The sequence below is a fragment of the Syngnathus leptorhynchus genome, chromosome 13 (assembly GCF_054491065.1).
Source record: "Syngnathus leptorhynchus isolate UIUO chromosome 13, UIUO_Slep, whole genome shotgun sequence".
In the NCBI taxonomy this organism is placed as follows: Eukaryota; Metazoa; Chordata; class Actinopteri; order Syngnathiformes; family Syngnathidae; genus Syngnathus; species Syngnathus leptorhynchus.
In genome coordinates, this window is record NC_141207.1 from 8,614,515 (window position 1) to 8,632,666 (window position 18,152).

At 41.7% G+C, this 18,152-nt stretch overlaps 1 protein-coding gene across 1 annotated transcript; it reads left to right on the forward strand.

Moving 5' to 3' along the window:
* Positions 1 to 10,166: 10,166 nt before the first annotated feature.
* tprg1 (tumor protein p63 regulated 1) lies at positions 10,167 to 17,817 on the forward strand. The gene is made up of 7 exons (XM_085927434.1): positions 10,167 to 10,293; positions 10,359 to 10,610; positions 11,212 to 11,303; positions 12,361 to 12,537; positions 16,486 to 16,639; positions 16,708 to 16,917; positions 17,456 to 17,817. Exons 1-6 carry the CDS (start codon positions 10,279 to 10,281, stop codon positions 16,900 to 16,902), a joined length of 885 nt encoding a protein of 294 aa, XP_085783560.1. The 5' UTR covers positions 10,167 to 10,278; the 3' UTR covers positions 16,903 to 16,917; positions 17,456 to 17,817.
* Positions 17,818 to 18,152: the final 335 nt, after the last annotated feature.

The window sequence follows — 18,152 nt, forward strand, 5'->3', positions numbered from 1 at the left end:
GAATGATTCCTTTGGAAATATTGTCGAGATCCACTGGGCTTAAAAGGGGGATGAAAGAGGGCAACGTAGAGGTAGATGGGTGGCTGCTTGGGAACAAAATCAAAAAGTGAAGTATGAGAGGCTAAAGGTGAGGCTAACTTGGTGGCTGCAATGGGCCAGCAAAATGTTAAAGAGGAGCCTGTAAGGGGACAAAATGAGACCGCAAGTGGGTCGCAACAGAAGGGGCCGCGAGGCGCTTAACCCAAGGCCATAAATGGCGTCAAAAGCGACTCGCAAGAGGTTGAAAGAATGAGTCATTGTTCAGCGCTGCTGTAGAATAGCAGCAACCTGCTAAGTCGATAAGGACTTAAATGGCTAATCAAAGACACGCTCAATGTCACACTAACACATTTCCCGACGAGTCATCCACTTATGTTTGCACACACACTCAAAATTGCAAAAAGGAAATGTTCGCATTAATCACTGTTAACGCGTTAACTAGCTATTATTGCAGTTAAGGAGAAGCTGTGACTCACTGTCAAGGAAATCAGCTGTTCCATTCAATCTGGTATGTTCTTTGTCTTTCTTAAAAATTCCATGGCAAAGTGAAAAGGTTGAAAAGTGAAAAGTGAGTTTTTCTTTTTCTTTTCTTAGCCTCGAGGTTGCAAGCTGCCGCCTCAAAAGAGCTTCTTAAATCATGAGAACCGCGTTACCTTTCCGTAGCGCTCCCGCCCGTAAGTCGCTAAAGTCGGAGGACTTATCCCAGATCCTCACGACCCTTCCGCCATGAATATCAAGCAGACGCCGCTCGCTTACCCAAGTGCTACGAGGATCGCGCTCAATGAGAACAGGCCAGACAAAGGTCAGGTAGATAAATGATTCTTGAATCAAAACTAGATCATTTGATTTATATTATAGTCATAATTTTAACGATGTATTTTATTTGATGCTAGCCACTATGCATTAGCGACCATTTTCGTCAACATTTCTGTCCTTTTACTTGATACTCGTCTCGCCTCCGTATTAGCTCATATCTAAGTGGTAATGTCGCTATTATTCTAACCGTTAGCTGAGTATTAGCATGAAGAAAATTTCCTGAGCGTGTCGGTGATTAATATAATTTCAAATGTGTTTTGAAAAGTTTCTTGATTTTCATTCCGATTCGCAGTGATAATGATAATTGGTGTGAAGTGCAGCTGCACTGTCAGAGATGTGTAGAATGTAAATATGTGCACACTCAAGTCAATGAGTCTATTAGTCCTGCGTATATATTAATACAAGTACCAGAATGAATAGCAATTTTCTCCACACGACGTTTAATTGACTCTTCTCATCCATAATGTGTCTCAGTGATTTTTATGAGCGCAAGGATATCGGAATAGATGTATTTGTGTTTCTTGATATTAACCACCCAGCCAAAAGTTTGAATCTTTGTTTTAATTCCCTTTACAGACAATTATTTGATTGCGAGTGGCTCTACAATTATTATTATTTTTTTTTTTTTTAAAAAAACGATTTCTTTGGACACACAACAAAGACCAGAGCGATGAATTATTCACAGCAAACGTCCCTCATCGCGCTTTTGCTAGTTATCCAAGTCGAAATCTACCGGATTAAGTTTTTTTTTTTTACTGTACTACTCCTGTGTTTGTTAATTATACAAATTGTCTTTTGACATTCTTAGGTGATAAACGCCCAAATGTCATTTGTCGTGTTCCTTCAAAACAGTGTTCCCTCGTCTCACCCTGGCTGAGGCCTTGTCTTATCCCGGCTGATTTATGCGGGCTGTTTTTTGTCGGGGATCAAGCGGCTGTGATTAAGGGGATTTGGGAAGAGAGGAAGTTTGTGTGTGTGTGCACGTTAGGGGGGGGGGGATTTGCTGGATTAGCAGTGCAAGGTTCGTGTGTGTGTGTGTGTGTGTGTGTGTGTGTGTGTGTGTGTGTGTGTGTGTGTGTGTGTGTGTGTGTGTGTGTGTGTGTGTGTGTGTGTGTGTGTGTGTGTGTGTGTGTGTGTGTGTGTGTGTGTGTGTGTGTGTGTGTGTATAAACAGCTGTATGTCACAGGTTGTGTGTACTATCATTGACTTTAGACTGTGCACTGGATTAACGCAACATCAGATACGGCCACATTGTGAACAAATGTTTTATCAGGGGGAGGAAAATAGATTTTTTTTTTTTTTTTTTAAACGCACGTAATGATTCAATTTGCATCTATTGTTCAAATATGGCCCACAACGTGAGTTGCCGTTCTCGATATTGTCCTGTTCCAATTGAAAGTACGCAAGAACCAAAAACGTTGTTCTGGTGTTAGCATCAGTCGTCGTGAAGACGCTGATCGGACGACGTCGCACGATGCTCTGCGTGAAAGCCGTGACCTTTCGATTAAATGCCTTCCCTCTCCTTAACTCACCATCTTTTAAAGTTTAATCTCTCTTTTTGAGGTGAACCGCACTCTCCGTGTTCTTAGCATTAGCCTCTTCGGTGCTCGCCGTCCACGCGTTTGACTTCCGTGCCTCTCGTCAATGATTCACGACGTACACGCTTGGAAGTCGTTTTGCAGATGTTGCCTGCGGTTGGGCTTTTTACGCGGCACGCCGGTACTGGTACCACGCACACACATTTGCACGCATATCCAGACGCGGAGCGCCGGCGGGTGCTTAAATTGCGGGTTAGCCTCGGATTTACACCTCGGGATGTTGCACCCTAGGGTGGGAAATGTGTGAGTGATACCCGCTTGCATTTGAAGAAACCATTAAGAATTAAGAACGTCAAGGACGAAGGCGAGCCGGCACGGAAAGAAGCACAGCAGTCGAAATAGTCGTAGCGTGTAGTTGTCAACTCTTTTATGCGGAAGCTTTTGACTTGACACGGGAGGACGGACAAGGCCAGAAATCTTCCGCCCTAGGAAGCAGGTGTATGCAAATGAGGTGACACGGACAGGAAGTACTAAACAGGAAGTGCCTAGAAAACCAGGGTTGTTTCTCAATATGAAGAATGGCGAATAGGCAAAGGTTTCCCAAAGTAGTTTGTCAAAAGCGCCAAGTGGGTGTCAATCAAATCCCAACACGATGATTTGATTTTGGCGACCTATGTATGATGAGTTTTCGGCCTCCCCCGGGCGCCCATCCCGAAGGAGATAAAGGATGACGAGTTGATGGATGAAAAGGATGATGAGCACGTGGATAAATAGGATGACGGGGAGATGGCATTCAAGAGCTCTCAAGCCGCACGCACACGCTTTTTTATTTTTACCTCGCCGAGTCTTGCCAGCCATCTGCGCCGACGTTTTAAAGGAAAAAAAAAAAACAAAAAAAAAAACGAAGCTCCACCAGACAATGAAGATTATTGCTTTACATGACTTTGTTCTAATTGCCTGGCTACTGTTACCTAGTTACAAACCTGTGACTGACTTGAACTCAAGAACCGACATCGATTTTACAAATGATCGGACTTGGTTTTAAAAGTCAAATGTCAAAGCGTAGATATAAAGAGGAGGATCCGAATTCCTGCACGTGCGCCAGTAACCCGCCGATTGACTCGCTGTCTTTTACCGTTCGCTTCCTTTCATTCCCTTTAATCAGCCACTCGTCACAAAAGGTCATTGACGTGCGTTAAGTGGAGTGTCCTGTGCTTATCTGCCTCATTCACAAGGGTTCATTTAGCCAACAATGTTATCACGCCCTCGTCTGTCTGCTCATAATTGGCTTTTTTGACGCTTTTCATCGTCAAAAAAGACGAATAAAAAGAATAATGACACTTCCCCGGAGACCTTTCGTCTTTATCTTTTTTTGTTGCACGGCACTCCAACCCTAACCCAAAGATGCCGACGCGTCGTTATTGTTCTGCTGTTTATTTCTATTTACGGCGCTTAATACAATGATTCCCAGGCGCGACCTATTTAAGTGCAGCCTTTGGCAATCAGCTACAAAGTTAGCATGTACGCGCGCCAAGTGTGCGCGTGAGCGTAGGTGGAGGTTCAGAGGCCGCTTGTTTTCATTTAAGCGATGTTCCGTTGCCATAGAAGCCATGCCTCCGTTCTCCTCCCCACCCTCAAAACCGCACAAGTTGTCATTGATGAAAGGTGTCAAGATGTCCAGGTTTTTTTTACACGGGTCTTCTGTGCCTTCTTTTGCTACAATCATGATTATTTTTATCCGGTGTTTGAATTTCTAGCATGAAAATTGGCAGAAGTTAAAACTCACAGAAGGTAAATGTCTGTCTCCATGTGTTGCTTCACCATTTTTTGGTCCAAATATTAATTGCTAAATGGGTTGTCGTTACAACTTGTTAGCGTATCAATAGCATGTCAACATTAAGCTAACAGCCTTTAAGGCAAAGTTGTATTAATGCTAATAACCTCAACTTTGCATTAAGGGACCGACTAAGAGTTAAAAAAATAATAAAATCCACAGCACTCCACTTGGTCATGCTCACAATGGAGATGTGTCGTATCGTTACGGTAACGCTAAGGTTCCTCGGCAGTTATTCATGATCTCCGCCACCTCGCACAACAAAAATAAACAGAAGGTCTCGAAATAATCCACAGAGTCAACAAAGTCGACTTGCACAGTCTGCTGTGATCTCTCTTTTTGCACAATAACACTCAGCCCAATTGAAAAAGTGGGTCAGCCAAGCTATTCTTAGTAGCCGCCGAACGTGCTTTTCCCCCCCGCCAAACAAGCTACGCTAACGCTAGCAAGGCAACACGCAGGTGGAAATAAACTTATTTTCCCCATTTTAAAATACAAATGCTCGCATCAGCTCGGTAAAGCGGAAATGTGTCTTTTTTTTTTTCTTTTTTTTTTTCGACGTTTGGACATTTTCAAGTGAGATTTAACTCATTTCCTTGCCTTTCAAATAGTTTGTCAAATGGAAACTTTTTACCCTGATGATTATCTTCAAAAATATTTTTTAAATGTTTTTGTGTTTAGTAATAAAATACTTCTGTAAACCTTGAAGGATTTGTCCAAATGCTCTAAATTGGTAGACACTCAGGAAGTTCTCTTTTTTTGAAAATGGCTGGCATTGAAAGACATTTTCAAAAATGTTTCTTTTCAATACATCCATCCATAACGGGTATCATATTTGACACGGCCTTTCGTCATTCGCGACACACACACACACACACACACACACACACACACACACACACACACACACACACACACACACACACACACACACACACACACAGGTGGAATGCAGTTTTTTGCCAAATCACTGTTAATGATGACGGGGGGAGCAATCAGGCTGGATACATCACACACGAGGCTGTGTGCGCTGGCTCGGCAGAGCAGAAAGTGATTTGGAGGCCGAGCAGAAAATGCACTGTCTCCCTGCAGGCATTGCATGACAAATCTTTGAACTGGCACACTCCTCCTCCACCCCGTCCGTCCACCGTGCTGTTTATTTATTTGTTTGTTTGTTTGTTTGTTTGCTTGTTTGGATGACTACCTGAACGCTCGCTTCACCCCTGGCGCCGGCATCCTAAATTTACAGCTTTTTTTTTTTTTTTTTTTTTCCTTTCAGTCGCCTCGGCTCAACCCTGACACGCTTTTTTAAGGTAAATTGCAGCAGTGGCTCTTCTGGCAGGTGCCGAGAAGGATTTCCAGGAAAATTCTATTAGTATTTTTCATCTGCAGTTGGTGAATGGGTGAGCGAGGTCTAAAGAAATGGCAGCATGCAGGTTGAATAAAAGCTAGAGAGAGGAAGAAAAAAAAAAAAAAAAAAAGCAATTATACAAAGTCATATTGACAATGGAATCATACAAATTTGGTTTATGTTCCTTTTTTTTTTTTAGAAATAAAATAGAAATTTAAGAAACCATGTTGAAAGTAATCGACTTGATTGTACGATTCCAAGATTAATTGATAACCGATTGGTATTCAATTCTATAACGATTCATTTGTGTCAGTCCTAGTTTATTGAATTTCTTATATGACAGAATATTGACCAATTATCTACAGAGTACCCTGTGGTAAGATGTTTATGACCCCGCAATGAGTCCAATTAGACGAGCTTTTGTAATTATGTTGACGACACAGATCGACGTCATTGTTCCATTTTTTTTTGTCTGGAAATTGCTCACTACCTTGAATTTGAGGCATGATTTAGCACTTGGTTGTAAATGAATTAAGGATCCTTTTAGCAGGGAAATTATGCTTAGCATTCATGTGAGGGTATAATGTTTTTTTTGTGACGTTACCTAATTATTTGATTGTGCAATGCACTCAAGTGTGAATGGCGCAGCAGTATCCCACCTTCGATAAGTTTTGGAGAAACGTGGATGCACACCACGGCTTCTCTTACGTCAGCGATGTGACATTTTTGTGTAATCTCTCTTTGTGAAGTCTCTCGTTTGCTATAGAGCCTCTTGTGTCGCCGTGGATACCCAGCAGGAAGCACCCTGGACACACACACACACACAGTATTCACCATAAAGTGAAATGTTTTGCACTGCAGCCTTGAGTGCAGACTGACTGGCAAGGAAAAGTGGCCTGGAAATTGCTGCTTTTGATTTGTGAGTCCTAAAAGCCTGAGCAAAGATGATGAATTGAAGATGCCAAGTCACTAAATTGTATTTATCAACCTTTTTTTTTTCCCCCAAAGGTTTTTGATGAGAGCTTTTTAGATCCTTAACTCTGCTGTCCTATTACGATTTAGTAACCCCCCCCTCCCCCCCCAAAAAAAATGCACCTCTAGGGGTAAATTTAACAAGTCCTGGTCGTCATAAATTAATTTAATAGGTACCACATGGAGTCAGGTCTTAAATTAAAGATCTTAATGTCGGATTTCCAGATAGGTTATTAATACGAAAACATGGACTCATTTGTGAAATTTTATGGTCTCTTTGAAAGATTTTCCAGATATGTATATATTTTGTCAATAAGCCCCAGGTCAAATTTGAATGGTAAAAATCAACAAAGGTCATAAATCAGTTTGCAAGGCCTCACAAATTTGAGTAAGAGATTCATTTGCACAAAAGTAATCACGTCTAAAACTAAAGGTCCTCATGATGCTTTTCCAGATAGTATTTGGTCAATATGGCCTCATTTGACACTTCAGCCCACATTACACAAGAAGCATGTTGAAACATTACACGTGAGATGCAGCCTGCCTTCACCATGACTGGAATTACACTGCCACTTAGTGGTTGCATCATCGCCTCCATGTGGAAAGCAGCAGGGAGGCGATTTTTTTTTTGTTCCTTTAACGCCACAGGGGGAAGAAAGTTTGGGGCAAAGGCTGGTCTTGAACTGCACATCACATCCCCCCTGCAACACCATCTATTATTACGCAAGTGCTTTTTAAAAGGCAGCCTTTTCCGCCTGGGGGACGCCATCAACATTTAAATAAAGACTTTAGCGGTCTGATTTTTTTGTTTTGTTTTGTTATTGTCTATGATGTGACAAAGTTGAGATGTGTACAAGGGCCTGGAAACCATGCAATGAACTTGCTTTAATTACCAGGTCAGCCATTGTGTCCTCCACTTCAAAATAGTCAAACCACGTGAGGCCTCCCAGCCAGCCAAGACTGATAAATATTACAATCCTAAAATAAACCCGTAACATAAGATCATCTTCAAGAACGCGTAGAGAATGTTGAACAGTTTACCTGCCTTAGTGGGTGCTGCTGTTTTGGTTAGCAACAGAATTCAAGTGGGCTCAGCCATGGGTAAAAAATTAGTCCTTTCTACATAGCGTGAGTCATCTGCAGAGAAGCTTTTATGTTGTTTTATTGTTGTTGTTGTTTTGAGTTTTATTTCCAGCTCAACAAGCTTCCGCGAAGCTAATGAAGCCTCACCGCCGCCCCCACGCGAGCGCCACTCACGTCTCTGCATTATTTCCACAACTAAAAAAGCTACCGTGTCTGCCTACGCCCCAGCGAGTTGCAAACACACACGCAGTCGATGGGAAGTTTGGAAGGGTCAAAGGTGTCTACGCAAAACATCTGCTAAATCGGCCCACCCCCGCGCCATGTCGCTAACTCGCCACCGAGCCTCCATGCGGGTAAACAAACATGGCGGGAACCTAATTGAATTACTTCCGTCCGTCAACAACCATGTGGCTCACGACTCGGACATGTTTGCAACCACAGAGGAGTCAAAAGTCGAGGTGCCGTGTAGAGATTTTAGCTCACAGAGCATCTGTGGATGAACTCTACAAGTGTTTTTTTTGTTTTTTTATCTTTTTCGTTTTCATTGGCTTCACTGTGACATTTAATTGAATGTAAACAGTGCATAACGTTTTTTTTTTTTTTACTGTGTGCCGCCATAACAATGTTGAGAAAGAATAAAGTTAATTTATATTTTCACCTAAACTTAGTTAAGAATGTTATTAAGAATGCTTGTGTGACCATTCAGTATGTTATTAAAAATGAATACTTTATTTTTTACACTGCCCAATAAGTGATACTAACGTTTTTACAAGAATGTTACAATTAGTAAATCATTTATTTAAACTTGCATGATACTCACAGTTGTTTAAATGTGACTTTGGAAAATCTGTATTATTTCTAGCAAAAACCAAAAGTGATGCATGATAAGTTACACGCAAGCATTAAGCACACAACAATGGCAAACACGCTCGCAATCCATTAAAAGGAAGCTCGTGTATTATTCACTTTGTTATTAATTCATGACGGAGCCCATCAGCGATAAACACGTATGTCGAAGGCGTAAAGGTGAGAAGATAGAGGAGCATGTCCACATTTTACGCCGTCTTGATTGCTTGGCCTAGATACTACGTTATGGATTATTCTTATCCTCGCCGCTCGGGTTGCAGCGATGCATCATGGGGCAAAGGCTTTCTAAGTTCACTCGCTTACGTAAAGAAAATAAAGTCGTGTATTGTGTAGCAGCAGGAATCCACGAGTCAGGCTGAGCTCTTTTTTTATTTTATTTTTTTAACTCCGCTATAATCCCAATGCAGGAAGATCTCAGGGGGAAAACACAATGCACACTTTACAATTGGTTGCAAAATGATGGGAGGAAAAAAGATATCGTACATTTTTAGTTTATGTTTGACAGACTTTATCAAGGATTTGTATTTTGAGCTAAGCTTTTTGCTGGTTCTGAAATTGTGGTTTATGAGCACCTTCTAGTGGCATGCAAAAGAATTACCGCCTAAGTACAGCTCAGTTGTATTTCATTTTAAAAGGTGGACTCAAAACTAAAATTTTCTTTGCAATAACGGATTAAACAGAAAAACACTTACACCGTGGGAAAAAAACATATAAGTCAAATGTATACACTATTTCGAACCCCATTTGCATATGTTTTGTGTTATTTCTGTCTAGAAAGTGTTTACGCAGAGAAAGGAGTTCAATTTTAAGATATTTTCCTGCTAGATGTGCAGAAAGATTGTCTTCCAAACAACAGAGGACTTATCCAAAAGGCTTTTTTTTTTTTTTATCACAACGGAATTATTTATGACAGCTTTATTGGAACATGGGGATGACTTGACATCTCTCAGATGTGTTCGGTAAACAACGCTGACAGTGTTGATGAAGGATTTTCAGCGGGTGTCTTCCTAAAAATATCACTCAATGGCATTTCAAGATGCCGCTGGACAATGAAACCGACAGGCTATTTGTTGCACAATGAGATCTTTACACCCACAAAATCCTGGAAAAATAGCAGCGGCCATTGAGATGTCAATCAAAGCCCAAGCTAAGGTTTTGTGACGTGAGGCCACACTCTCACTCAATCTCGATTGTTCCGGATCTCAAAACGCCCTGTTGAACCTGGGAACTCCGTGGAGCTGTCTGAAAAAGGTTTGTGACGGTTCGCATTCCGCACGGATGCTTAGCGACTCCCACAGGCTTTCTTCTCGGCCTTTTTAGCATCAATGTCGTCGTGGTATGAATGGCCTTCAAGGCATGAAAGCTGTCAAAGGAAAAATGTATTTTTGCTACAAAGATGTGTTAAACTTCCATTAGACTTGGAAAGAGTAAGAACACAAAGTGTCTAAAATGTCACTTTTAATGGGTGATTATTGAATTGGATGACTTTTTTTTTTATATACCCTCATCATTAAATTTCAAACAGCCATTGCAAAAAATACAGAAACATGAACTTGTTGTAAAAGTTTTAGTTCTCCCAAGACTAAATATTGTAGTAGATTTTGTGAAAGTGGTTTCTAAATATTATTCAAAGTGATATTTGGGTGAGCTAGGAAATAGTTTGGGTCACGTGACACGCGCCACACCCGGAAGCAGAAAGTTCTCGCCGCACCTGTCGCATAATTTCATTCCACTCAAGCATTCTACAGAGAATAGTTTATTTCACCTGCGGTTCTTTCATGTCGTTACTTGAGGTGAGGAAATACGCGTTTGTTGTTTTTAATTGCTTTTGGGAACACTTTTCCTTCATTCAAACAAGGCTTCCACGGAGGAGGCAGCGGCGTCGTTCGCGGCGGTGGCATTGGTGACTGCGGCGGCGACGACGACGACGACGACGGCGGCGACGACGACGGCGCCGGCGCCGCCGCCCCCACCAAAGAAGCCGCCCGCCGCGAAAGCTGAGGAGCCGGTGACTACCCGCGCAGTGAGCCATTACCAGTTCGGAGACCCATCCGGAGAGCCACCGCTGTCTTTGAATCAATTTAAATGCAAGAAGTTCTTCGTCCTCAGGGTGGGTTGTGATTTAATTTCAATACGTCACATACATTATTAAGTAGAGGCCTTGCGTTTTAACCAAGCAGAACGTGTGGAAAGAAAATCTTTTAAAAATGGAACACACCAAAAATAACTTGTGACCTTCCGCCATAACTTCACCCAAAGATTTTTAATCACATTTTGCTTGTTGAACTATGATTTATTTTTTAAATCTTGTCGTTAGAATGTGAATTAATAGTATGACCCAAGTAATTAAGCATTTTTCAATACTGAATTGGGTGAATTCTAGTGCCAAAATGAAAGCAACTTAAAAAAACAAAAACACTGTTGGCAGTAAAAGGTAGTCATAATACAACAAACTGTACTTTAATCTAGTATTCTATGATCAGGTCTTGTGGCATTGAACCTTCTTTTTAGTTTAGGTCGAGCCAAAATGTCCACACAAAAAAAACAAACACAAAGGTGTCAACAAAGCAAACCTGTCTCTTAGTGAAAGTCCAATTGATACTCATAATGTAAAGCATTTTGTTTTTATTCAGTTTTTCTTCCTCCACCACCTGTTGCTTTCACTGCGGTTTAGCGGCAGAAGTGACTATTTTTTATTTTCCCCCTTGCAGCCTGGCACGCTGCACCAAGCCGTCAAAGAGGTTAAAGTTCTGGTGGATCCACAAGTTGACGGCAACATTCTCGGCGTCTGGCTAATGGCAGAGTGAGTTCATTACGTACGCACACTTCATGTTGACGTTCAGGCTCACTCCTGCATCATATCAATTACATCATTTAGTAAGTGGGAAAATAACACAGCAGGACGCCGGAAAGAAGATAAGTGTCACACCAACGGATTCAAAATTGTTACCGTGAATAGACTCCTTCAATTGCGGACATACCATGAATAGTTTCAGATAAGTGGGAAGCCTGACAAAATGGAGGCCAAGCAGAAATTCCAAACAGTCACTTTCAGATCCACCAAACCAGTTAGATGCTGGAATTTTCTTGCGTCATTCAGCATCTATGAAATACGTGACATACCATTACTACAGGCTGTCAACAAAAGGTGTACGTGTGTGTTTGTGTAGGTTTTAATCACACAGATCATCATAACTTTGTCAAAGGTTGTCGCTGCATAAAAGCCCCATGATTTAAAAGTAGCATTTTTCTTTGGATTAAAATGTTCCCCGGCAAGAAAGGAGGACATGCTTGTTCATTTTGAATGGTAAGATACTTAATTTCCCTCTTTTTTTATATATATATATATTTTTGCTTGGGTAAAAACAGAACGGAAATTAATAAAATAGGCTTTTCTTGTACAAAATTGAATAGCCTCCTAATAGATGTTTTTTTTTTTTTTTTTGCTAACCTAACCTGAAACCACTTTGACATTTGCGGTAGAGTGTTTCAGCCTTTCTCACAACGGCAAGGTCTGATTATGCAATTTTATGTCTGTACGGCGACCTTGAGAGCCTTGAAAGGCGCCTTATAAATAAAATGTATTATTATTATTATTATTATTTGAGAGTTTCAATGATCTATTATCTTGTCAATGCTCTTTCAGACATTAATGGACTAGCCAGATTAGGGAGATTTTTTTTTTTTTTTTTCCCATTTACCGAATGATTGTTGCCAGTAATAGCTGTATTTTGTGCTTGTTTTCTCCAATTTGCAATTAATGTAGTAAAAAGGAAGTGGAAAAATTGAATTCTCCTTAGCCATATGCTACCAGGGTTGCTGCAGCCATAAATAAAAGCAAACACGATGTTTGACTTCAGGGTGGATCACTGGAACAATGAGAAGGAGCGCCTGGCCATCATCACCGACAACTTCCTGCTGATCTGCAAGTACGACTTCATCATGTTCCAGTGCGAGCAGATCCAGAAGATCCCGCTCAACATGATTGATCGCATCTGCTACGGGAACTTCACCTTCCCGCCCAATTCCGTACTTTAGTAAGTGCACCATACCATGCAGACGCCCGACACTTCAGGCTCATTAGCTTATTTTAGTGCGCCAAAGCTCTTTGTTGGATCTAAAGAGCTAATTAAAAACATTGCAAAAGAGACTCTGCCTCGAGAGTTTCCGAAATTCTTTATAATTAAGACTGCTCGTTCTCCGCTTTGCTTTACACAAAGAAACAAAATTCCCTTTGCTTCTGCAGACGAGGGTTTCTAATTTACCTCAAATGTTCCCCATCCATTTGCGCTCAACTAAAAGTTTCTTACTTTTCTATTGTCTTCCAACCGGTAAGTGGTATTGATGTCCTAGTATCGAAGCGCTTTTATGAGAACAACTTCATTCTGGTCTTCTTTTTTCCCCCCATTTCGGTGTGACCCTAATACTTCATTGTCGATAGGTTAGCGTCGCTCAAACGAGGCGTCGCAAGAGCGTGCAATTTTTTTTTTTTCCCCTTTTCTGCAATGTTAAGAAGTGCAGAGCTGTCATTTGGAGCTGTCACTCGTCTGATTAGCGGCTAAAACGAAGGCGGTCCTTTTGATGTGAACCTTTTTAAAGACGGCTCAGGGGATAGCCCAACGACAGCGGCTAATTTGATGAATAAAATGTAACGCGCTGTGAAGAGCTTAGAGAGCGGCGTCTTTATTCCGGGCTTTATCTCAACGCGCATTCCTTTAAATTATACATAAAAGAGTCGGCGGCGGAAGACGCGCGGGACAGTCGAGGGAGAAAGACAGATCCAAGCCAAGGCGATGTTCTCGCGTTTCTCTTCTCCGCCTCCCACAGGAAGTGTCTTCATTTTGCGACGAGGTCACTCTGTCACCGCCTGGCGGGAAAGTGATCCGTGAGAAAAATGAGTCTTCAGCCATGCCAAGTTAGGCCAAAAAGTTTCAGCCTTTTTTTTTGCTTAAAAAAAGAAATCCGGTTTACTTTTTTTGTTATTTAATTAAATTCAACTGTTTTGTTAAAAAAATTTAAGGTTTCAAACCATGATTAGGTTTTCATATTTGAGTTTTCATGAAGGGTTTGAAATTAGTGTTGCAAAGTTTCAAACTTGATTTCTGATTTCATGGCAGTGTTTGGATTTCAAAGTAGGGCTTCAAACTAAGCTTATTATTTCACATGATGGTTTCAAGACAGCGTTAGGGTTTTAAAGTTTAGGGCAAGCCACGATTAGGGTTTTCAAGTTTGGTGAGGTTGTCACTAACCCCCCCTGCCAGCAGAGGCTGCTGCTGCGTTGCAGATTTTCACCACTGTTTGTCTTTGCAATAAGCACACCACTCAAAAACCAGATTGGTGCTGCACAGGAACAGGGACGCTCCCATCTTAACCATGAAATCCTTTTTAGGCCTTTTACGCTGCAAGATGACAGTCCTCGCACGATACCTGCTTTCACCTCATTTTGATCAGTGCAACATTGAATAAAATATGATGACATATTAAAACAACAATTCAACTCCAAAAGCAAGCAACATGAAATATTCACATTCCTAAAAACACAAAGTGCACAGGGCTTTTCTTCTTGAATATTCCATTATGTATAAATTAATGAAGAGCCATAAATATGTGATGTTCCTGGCGTACCAATGATCTGAATTTATTCACCTCGAGAGCAATGCGGGAACGCATAACCTCCAAACCGAGCGGTGGACTTGATTCTAACAACTAAAGCCTCGACCTTCCCAAATCTTGGCACCTCACCCCTTGCTCCCTTGCCCGTGTTGTTTCTGGGCGGCCGCTCCGCACCCTCCGTTGGACGTACGCACCTATGGGCGGGCGAAGCTTCAGGCGCTGTTGAGCAATCAGTGCACATTTGTTTGTTCGCCCCCAGACAATGTGGGACACTTGCCATGACAGCTGGAGCTGCACTCTATTTATCTTGCGTGTTGACTTACGCGTCCCAAGTGCCCATAGGAGGGATTTTTTTTCTTCCCCCCTCCAATCACTCGCCCTCCAGCTCGGAATACAGTCGTTCCCTCGGTGTAGGTGCACACGGTGCACGGATTAAGTGGAGCGCTCAAGGGGGAGGTCAGTCAAGGGTGGATTTCCTTACCTTCCTCACCTTCAGGAGCAGGATGAAGGATGACATCATGAGTTCATGGAAGTGGACGAAGGGAAATAAAGTTCAGCCCCCAAAGCAAGTTGAACTTAGACATGTGATTTGATAGTCTTGTCCGAAAAGACATTGGAATTGTGGCCTTTTGGTTTGAGTAGACATTTTAAGGTTCAATTTGGCAAATTTTTAACGCATCTTTTCAGACTCCTCGCATTCAATCCCAGCTTCATATTTCTTTTTTTTTTTTTTTTTTAACCGATTCGTCCAAGCAAATTTTATTCGATTGACAATTTTAGGGTCATTAAAAAAATGTTTGACTGCAAATGTACAAAGACCAATTCTCATTTTCTGTCCATCCTCACATAGTCTCTAATTTGCGCAGCTCACAGAGTGCCAGAGGCCAAGGCTGTGTCAGTGGCAGTGAAAGTCCAAAATCCGCAAGACGTCCAAGGCCTCTGGCTTAAAAAAAAAAAAAAAAAAAGCCCCGCCCTACTCTCTACCTGTTTGGGCTGGTCTGCCCTGGCTCACCGTTGATAGCTTACCTGTGGAATTCACAAAGCTCTTTTTAAAAATATATATATATTCATATACGTCGACATTTACACGAAGGCCATAGCTCAGTGCACTAACAAAAGCCAGTGTGTACCCACCTAACCCGCCTCTGAGGAAACATAATCAGTCTTTTGAGTCCGGGCTTTGCTTTTGTGCCACCCTTTATACTTTCCTCCCACTTGCACAAAATGTTCCTGTGCGGCATTGTCATTGCTAAAAGCTCTTCTGTAAACACATCTGGATGTTTGTGGCCATGACGTGGCTCCTCCTTCGCACGGTGCGCGGCTTACGCTCGTGAGTCTTCGTCACTTTTGGTTTGCCTCGGGGGCTGTTTGAATTGAATCTTGTGCAAGGTTCCTAATAAAATGAACACACAACGCGATGACTGTTTTTTAAAGGTATTCGGGCTTGGCCCGTTTTGTTTATCCCCATCTTCTGCAACTATTCAACAATTTGTAGTCCTACGTCGCTCGACGAGAAATGTTTTTAGGTGTCAAGGCTGTTTGAGATGTCATTCGGAAACTGTTCCTTTGACTTGCAGGCTTGCGTGACTAAGACAATGCCATATTTGCTAGAAATGCTTTTGTTATGACATTTAGTTCTCTTTTTGAGGAGGGGAAGGAGGAGAACGGGTGCGCCAACACTGATCTAACCGATTTAATCAAACGATATTTATATGAGTGTTGCGTAACTTCCAGTCAACGACGCTAGCTAGCTTCAGGCATTTAGTCATCTTTGAAGTTTTTTTTTATTTTTCAATCGTCAAGCCGTCGTAAATATTGTAGCATCACCCTTTATTTTTGAACTTCCTGTGAACCCCAAAAACAAAGGTAGCATATTCCTCTGATAGCACGCTTTTAGAATGATTAGGCCTCGAATACATTTGATGGACAAACATCACGCAGAGTTGTGAGGAACGTTTTCAAAGACCTGCGACTCAGTTCACTCATTGAAAGCTGCTTCATCTAGCCTAGAAAAGACGGAGCCCCGGGGCTTTTTCATTAAAACCTTTGGTATGTTCCCCTTAAAAACGAGCACGCAGGCAGAAGACAGAATATGACGAAGACGCTGTTGTTTAGCCTTAAGTTTGAGATCACACTCACATAATGAACGACCCCCCGCGGGGTGCTAATGTCATTGAGTACCCACAGATCTGCTTGTCCCCTGCAGGGAAGTCATGCCAGGGGGAAAAAAAAAAAGACACATCAGAGGGTTGCTACTGTATATATTCCGTGTATGATATATATTTTTGACTCGCACAAAGATTTGCTTTTCAAAGTCATCATGGAACTAAATATATCATGTAAAATGTATGCAAAAATGTCTTTGTGATCAGCCGCTTAGGTGAAGGCTTGCGGGTCTTCTGGGACCGCTTAAGAGAGCCGACCCTCTTGTCCTGGTGGAACCCCTTCGCCACCGATCTGCCATACATGACCTTCACGGATCATCCCGTGAGAATGATCGACGAGGCCTTCGAGACCATTTGCCACGTAAGGTCCCATCAGTTTATACTTGGTTCATTTTTGCCCTTCTCTGACTTTGGCCATGTTGTCCGCAGATGGAGAACTTCCGCGAGCAGCTCAAAGAGGCGGCACAGAAGGCCCACAAAGCCAAGCCGGTACCTGGGAAGGCCAATGGTGTCCTGCTGCTGAACCAGGACATCTCCATCAAAGCCTACTTTGGCTTCATGTCCTTCCTGGGCAACACCAACAAAATGGGCTACTGCATAGCGCGGGGAAACCTCGGCTTTTAGAGCAAGCTTCTTTTGGTACTTTCATTCACTTCCTCCCTTTTCTGCGTTTCTTTTGCTCCTTTGTCGACTCAGGAATTGAATTCTGAAGCAGACCAGAACAACCGGTCAATCCAAACCATCAGGCATGATTTAGTGTTAGAATTATTCAAGCAAAAACGAGCAGGAGAACTTAAACGCACCTTGTTTTGCAGTCTTCGGTTTTGAAATTGACTTCTGTTTACCTCAAAGTGATATGCAAATTTGTCTCTGTCACGCAATGGGACTCCTATCTTCCTTTCGCTGTCTCTCCCATAAAAAGTCTCTCAGCACGCCGTTCAGCCTCCTTCGAGAGAGCGCAGAGGGGAATACGGTTGTCACTTTATCTTTAGAAACACAAAATTGTTTGAATATATTTCAAAAGCTAGACTTGTGTATTTTCAGTAGTTGACGCTGCCTTTATATCTGCTATAGAATCACGGCAGCTGATGTCCCAATTACACCAAACGTTACACTCGTCTTATGATCACAAACGTACAATTGTTTCTGTATTTTTACACGGAACTTGTGTGTTTAGAACCCCGGAAGAGCTGGAAGAAGTGGCAGCCCGGGGAAAAGGAAGTTTGGGCTAAAGCTGATACCTCCACGACTCAACCCCGGGTAAACGGTAGATAATGGATGGATGGATGAATGAATGTTTAGAGTGTTGTCGTTTGCATTCCACTTAAAAAGGGGCCTCATAGAAAATTATTGGGAAGATTATAACACAAAATTTATAGTCATATTTATATTACGGTTACATTTGATTGTGTTGTGATGTGAAAGCGGGTATTTTGTTACAGCAAAGCAGGTATTGGTTTTTATTGACTATTTATATTTATAGCATCAACAAATCACTTGTAAAAAAAAAACAATAAAGATTTCAGTTTTTTTATGCAATTTGTTGTGTCACTTGAATGTAGTTACTCTATTGAATAGTATGGAATTAAAAAAAAATGATTTGCAAACATACATTTTTTGTTGTACATTTTACATTGAATTTTGTTTCTACTGCTTTGCTTTGCCTTCTAACACAATAACCGCTTTGCCTCTAATATTTATGCTGTGGTGATTACAAACAATTGTTTCTTGTGCTTTTCCCTCCTGCAAATTCTGTGATTTTATTAGGCCATGCTCTGTTTGTGTCTTCTAACGCAGTAGCCTCTGTTCTTCTGATACTTAACATTAAGCTGGTTTGAGTTCTGCACATGCAGTTCTTCTCTGACTAACAAATT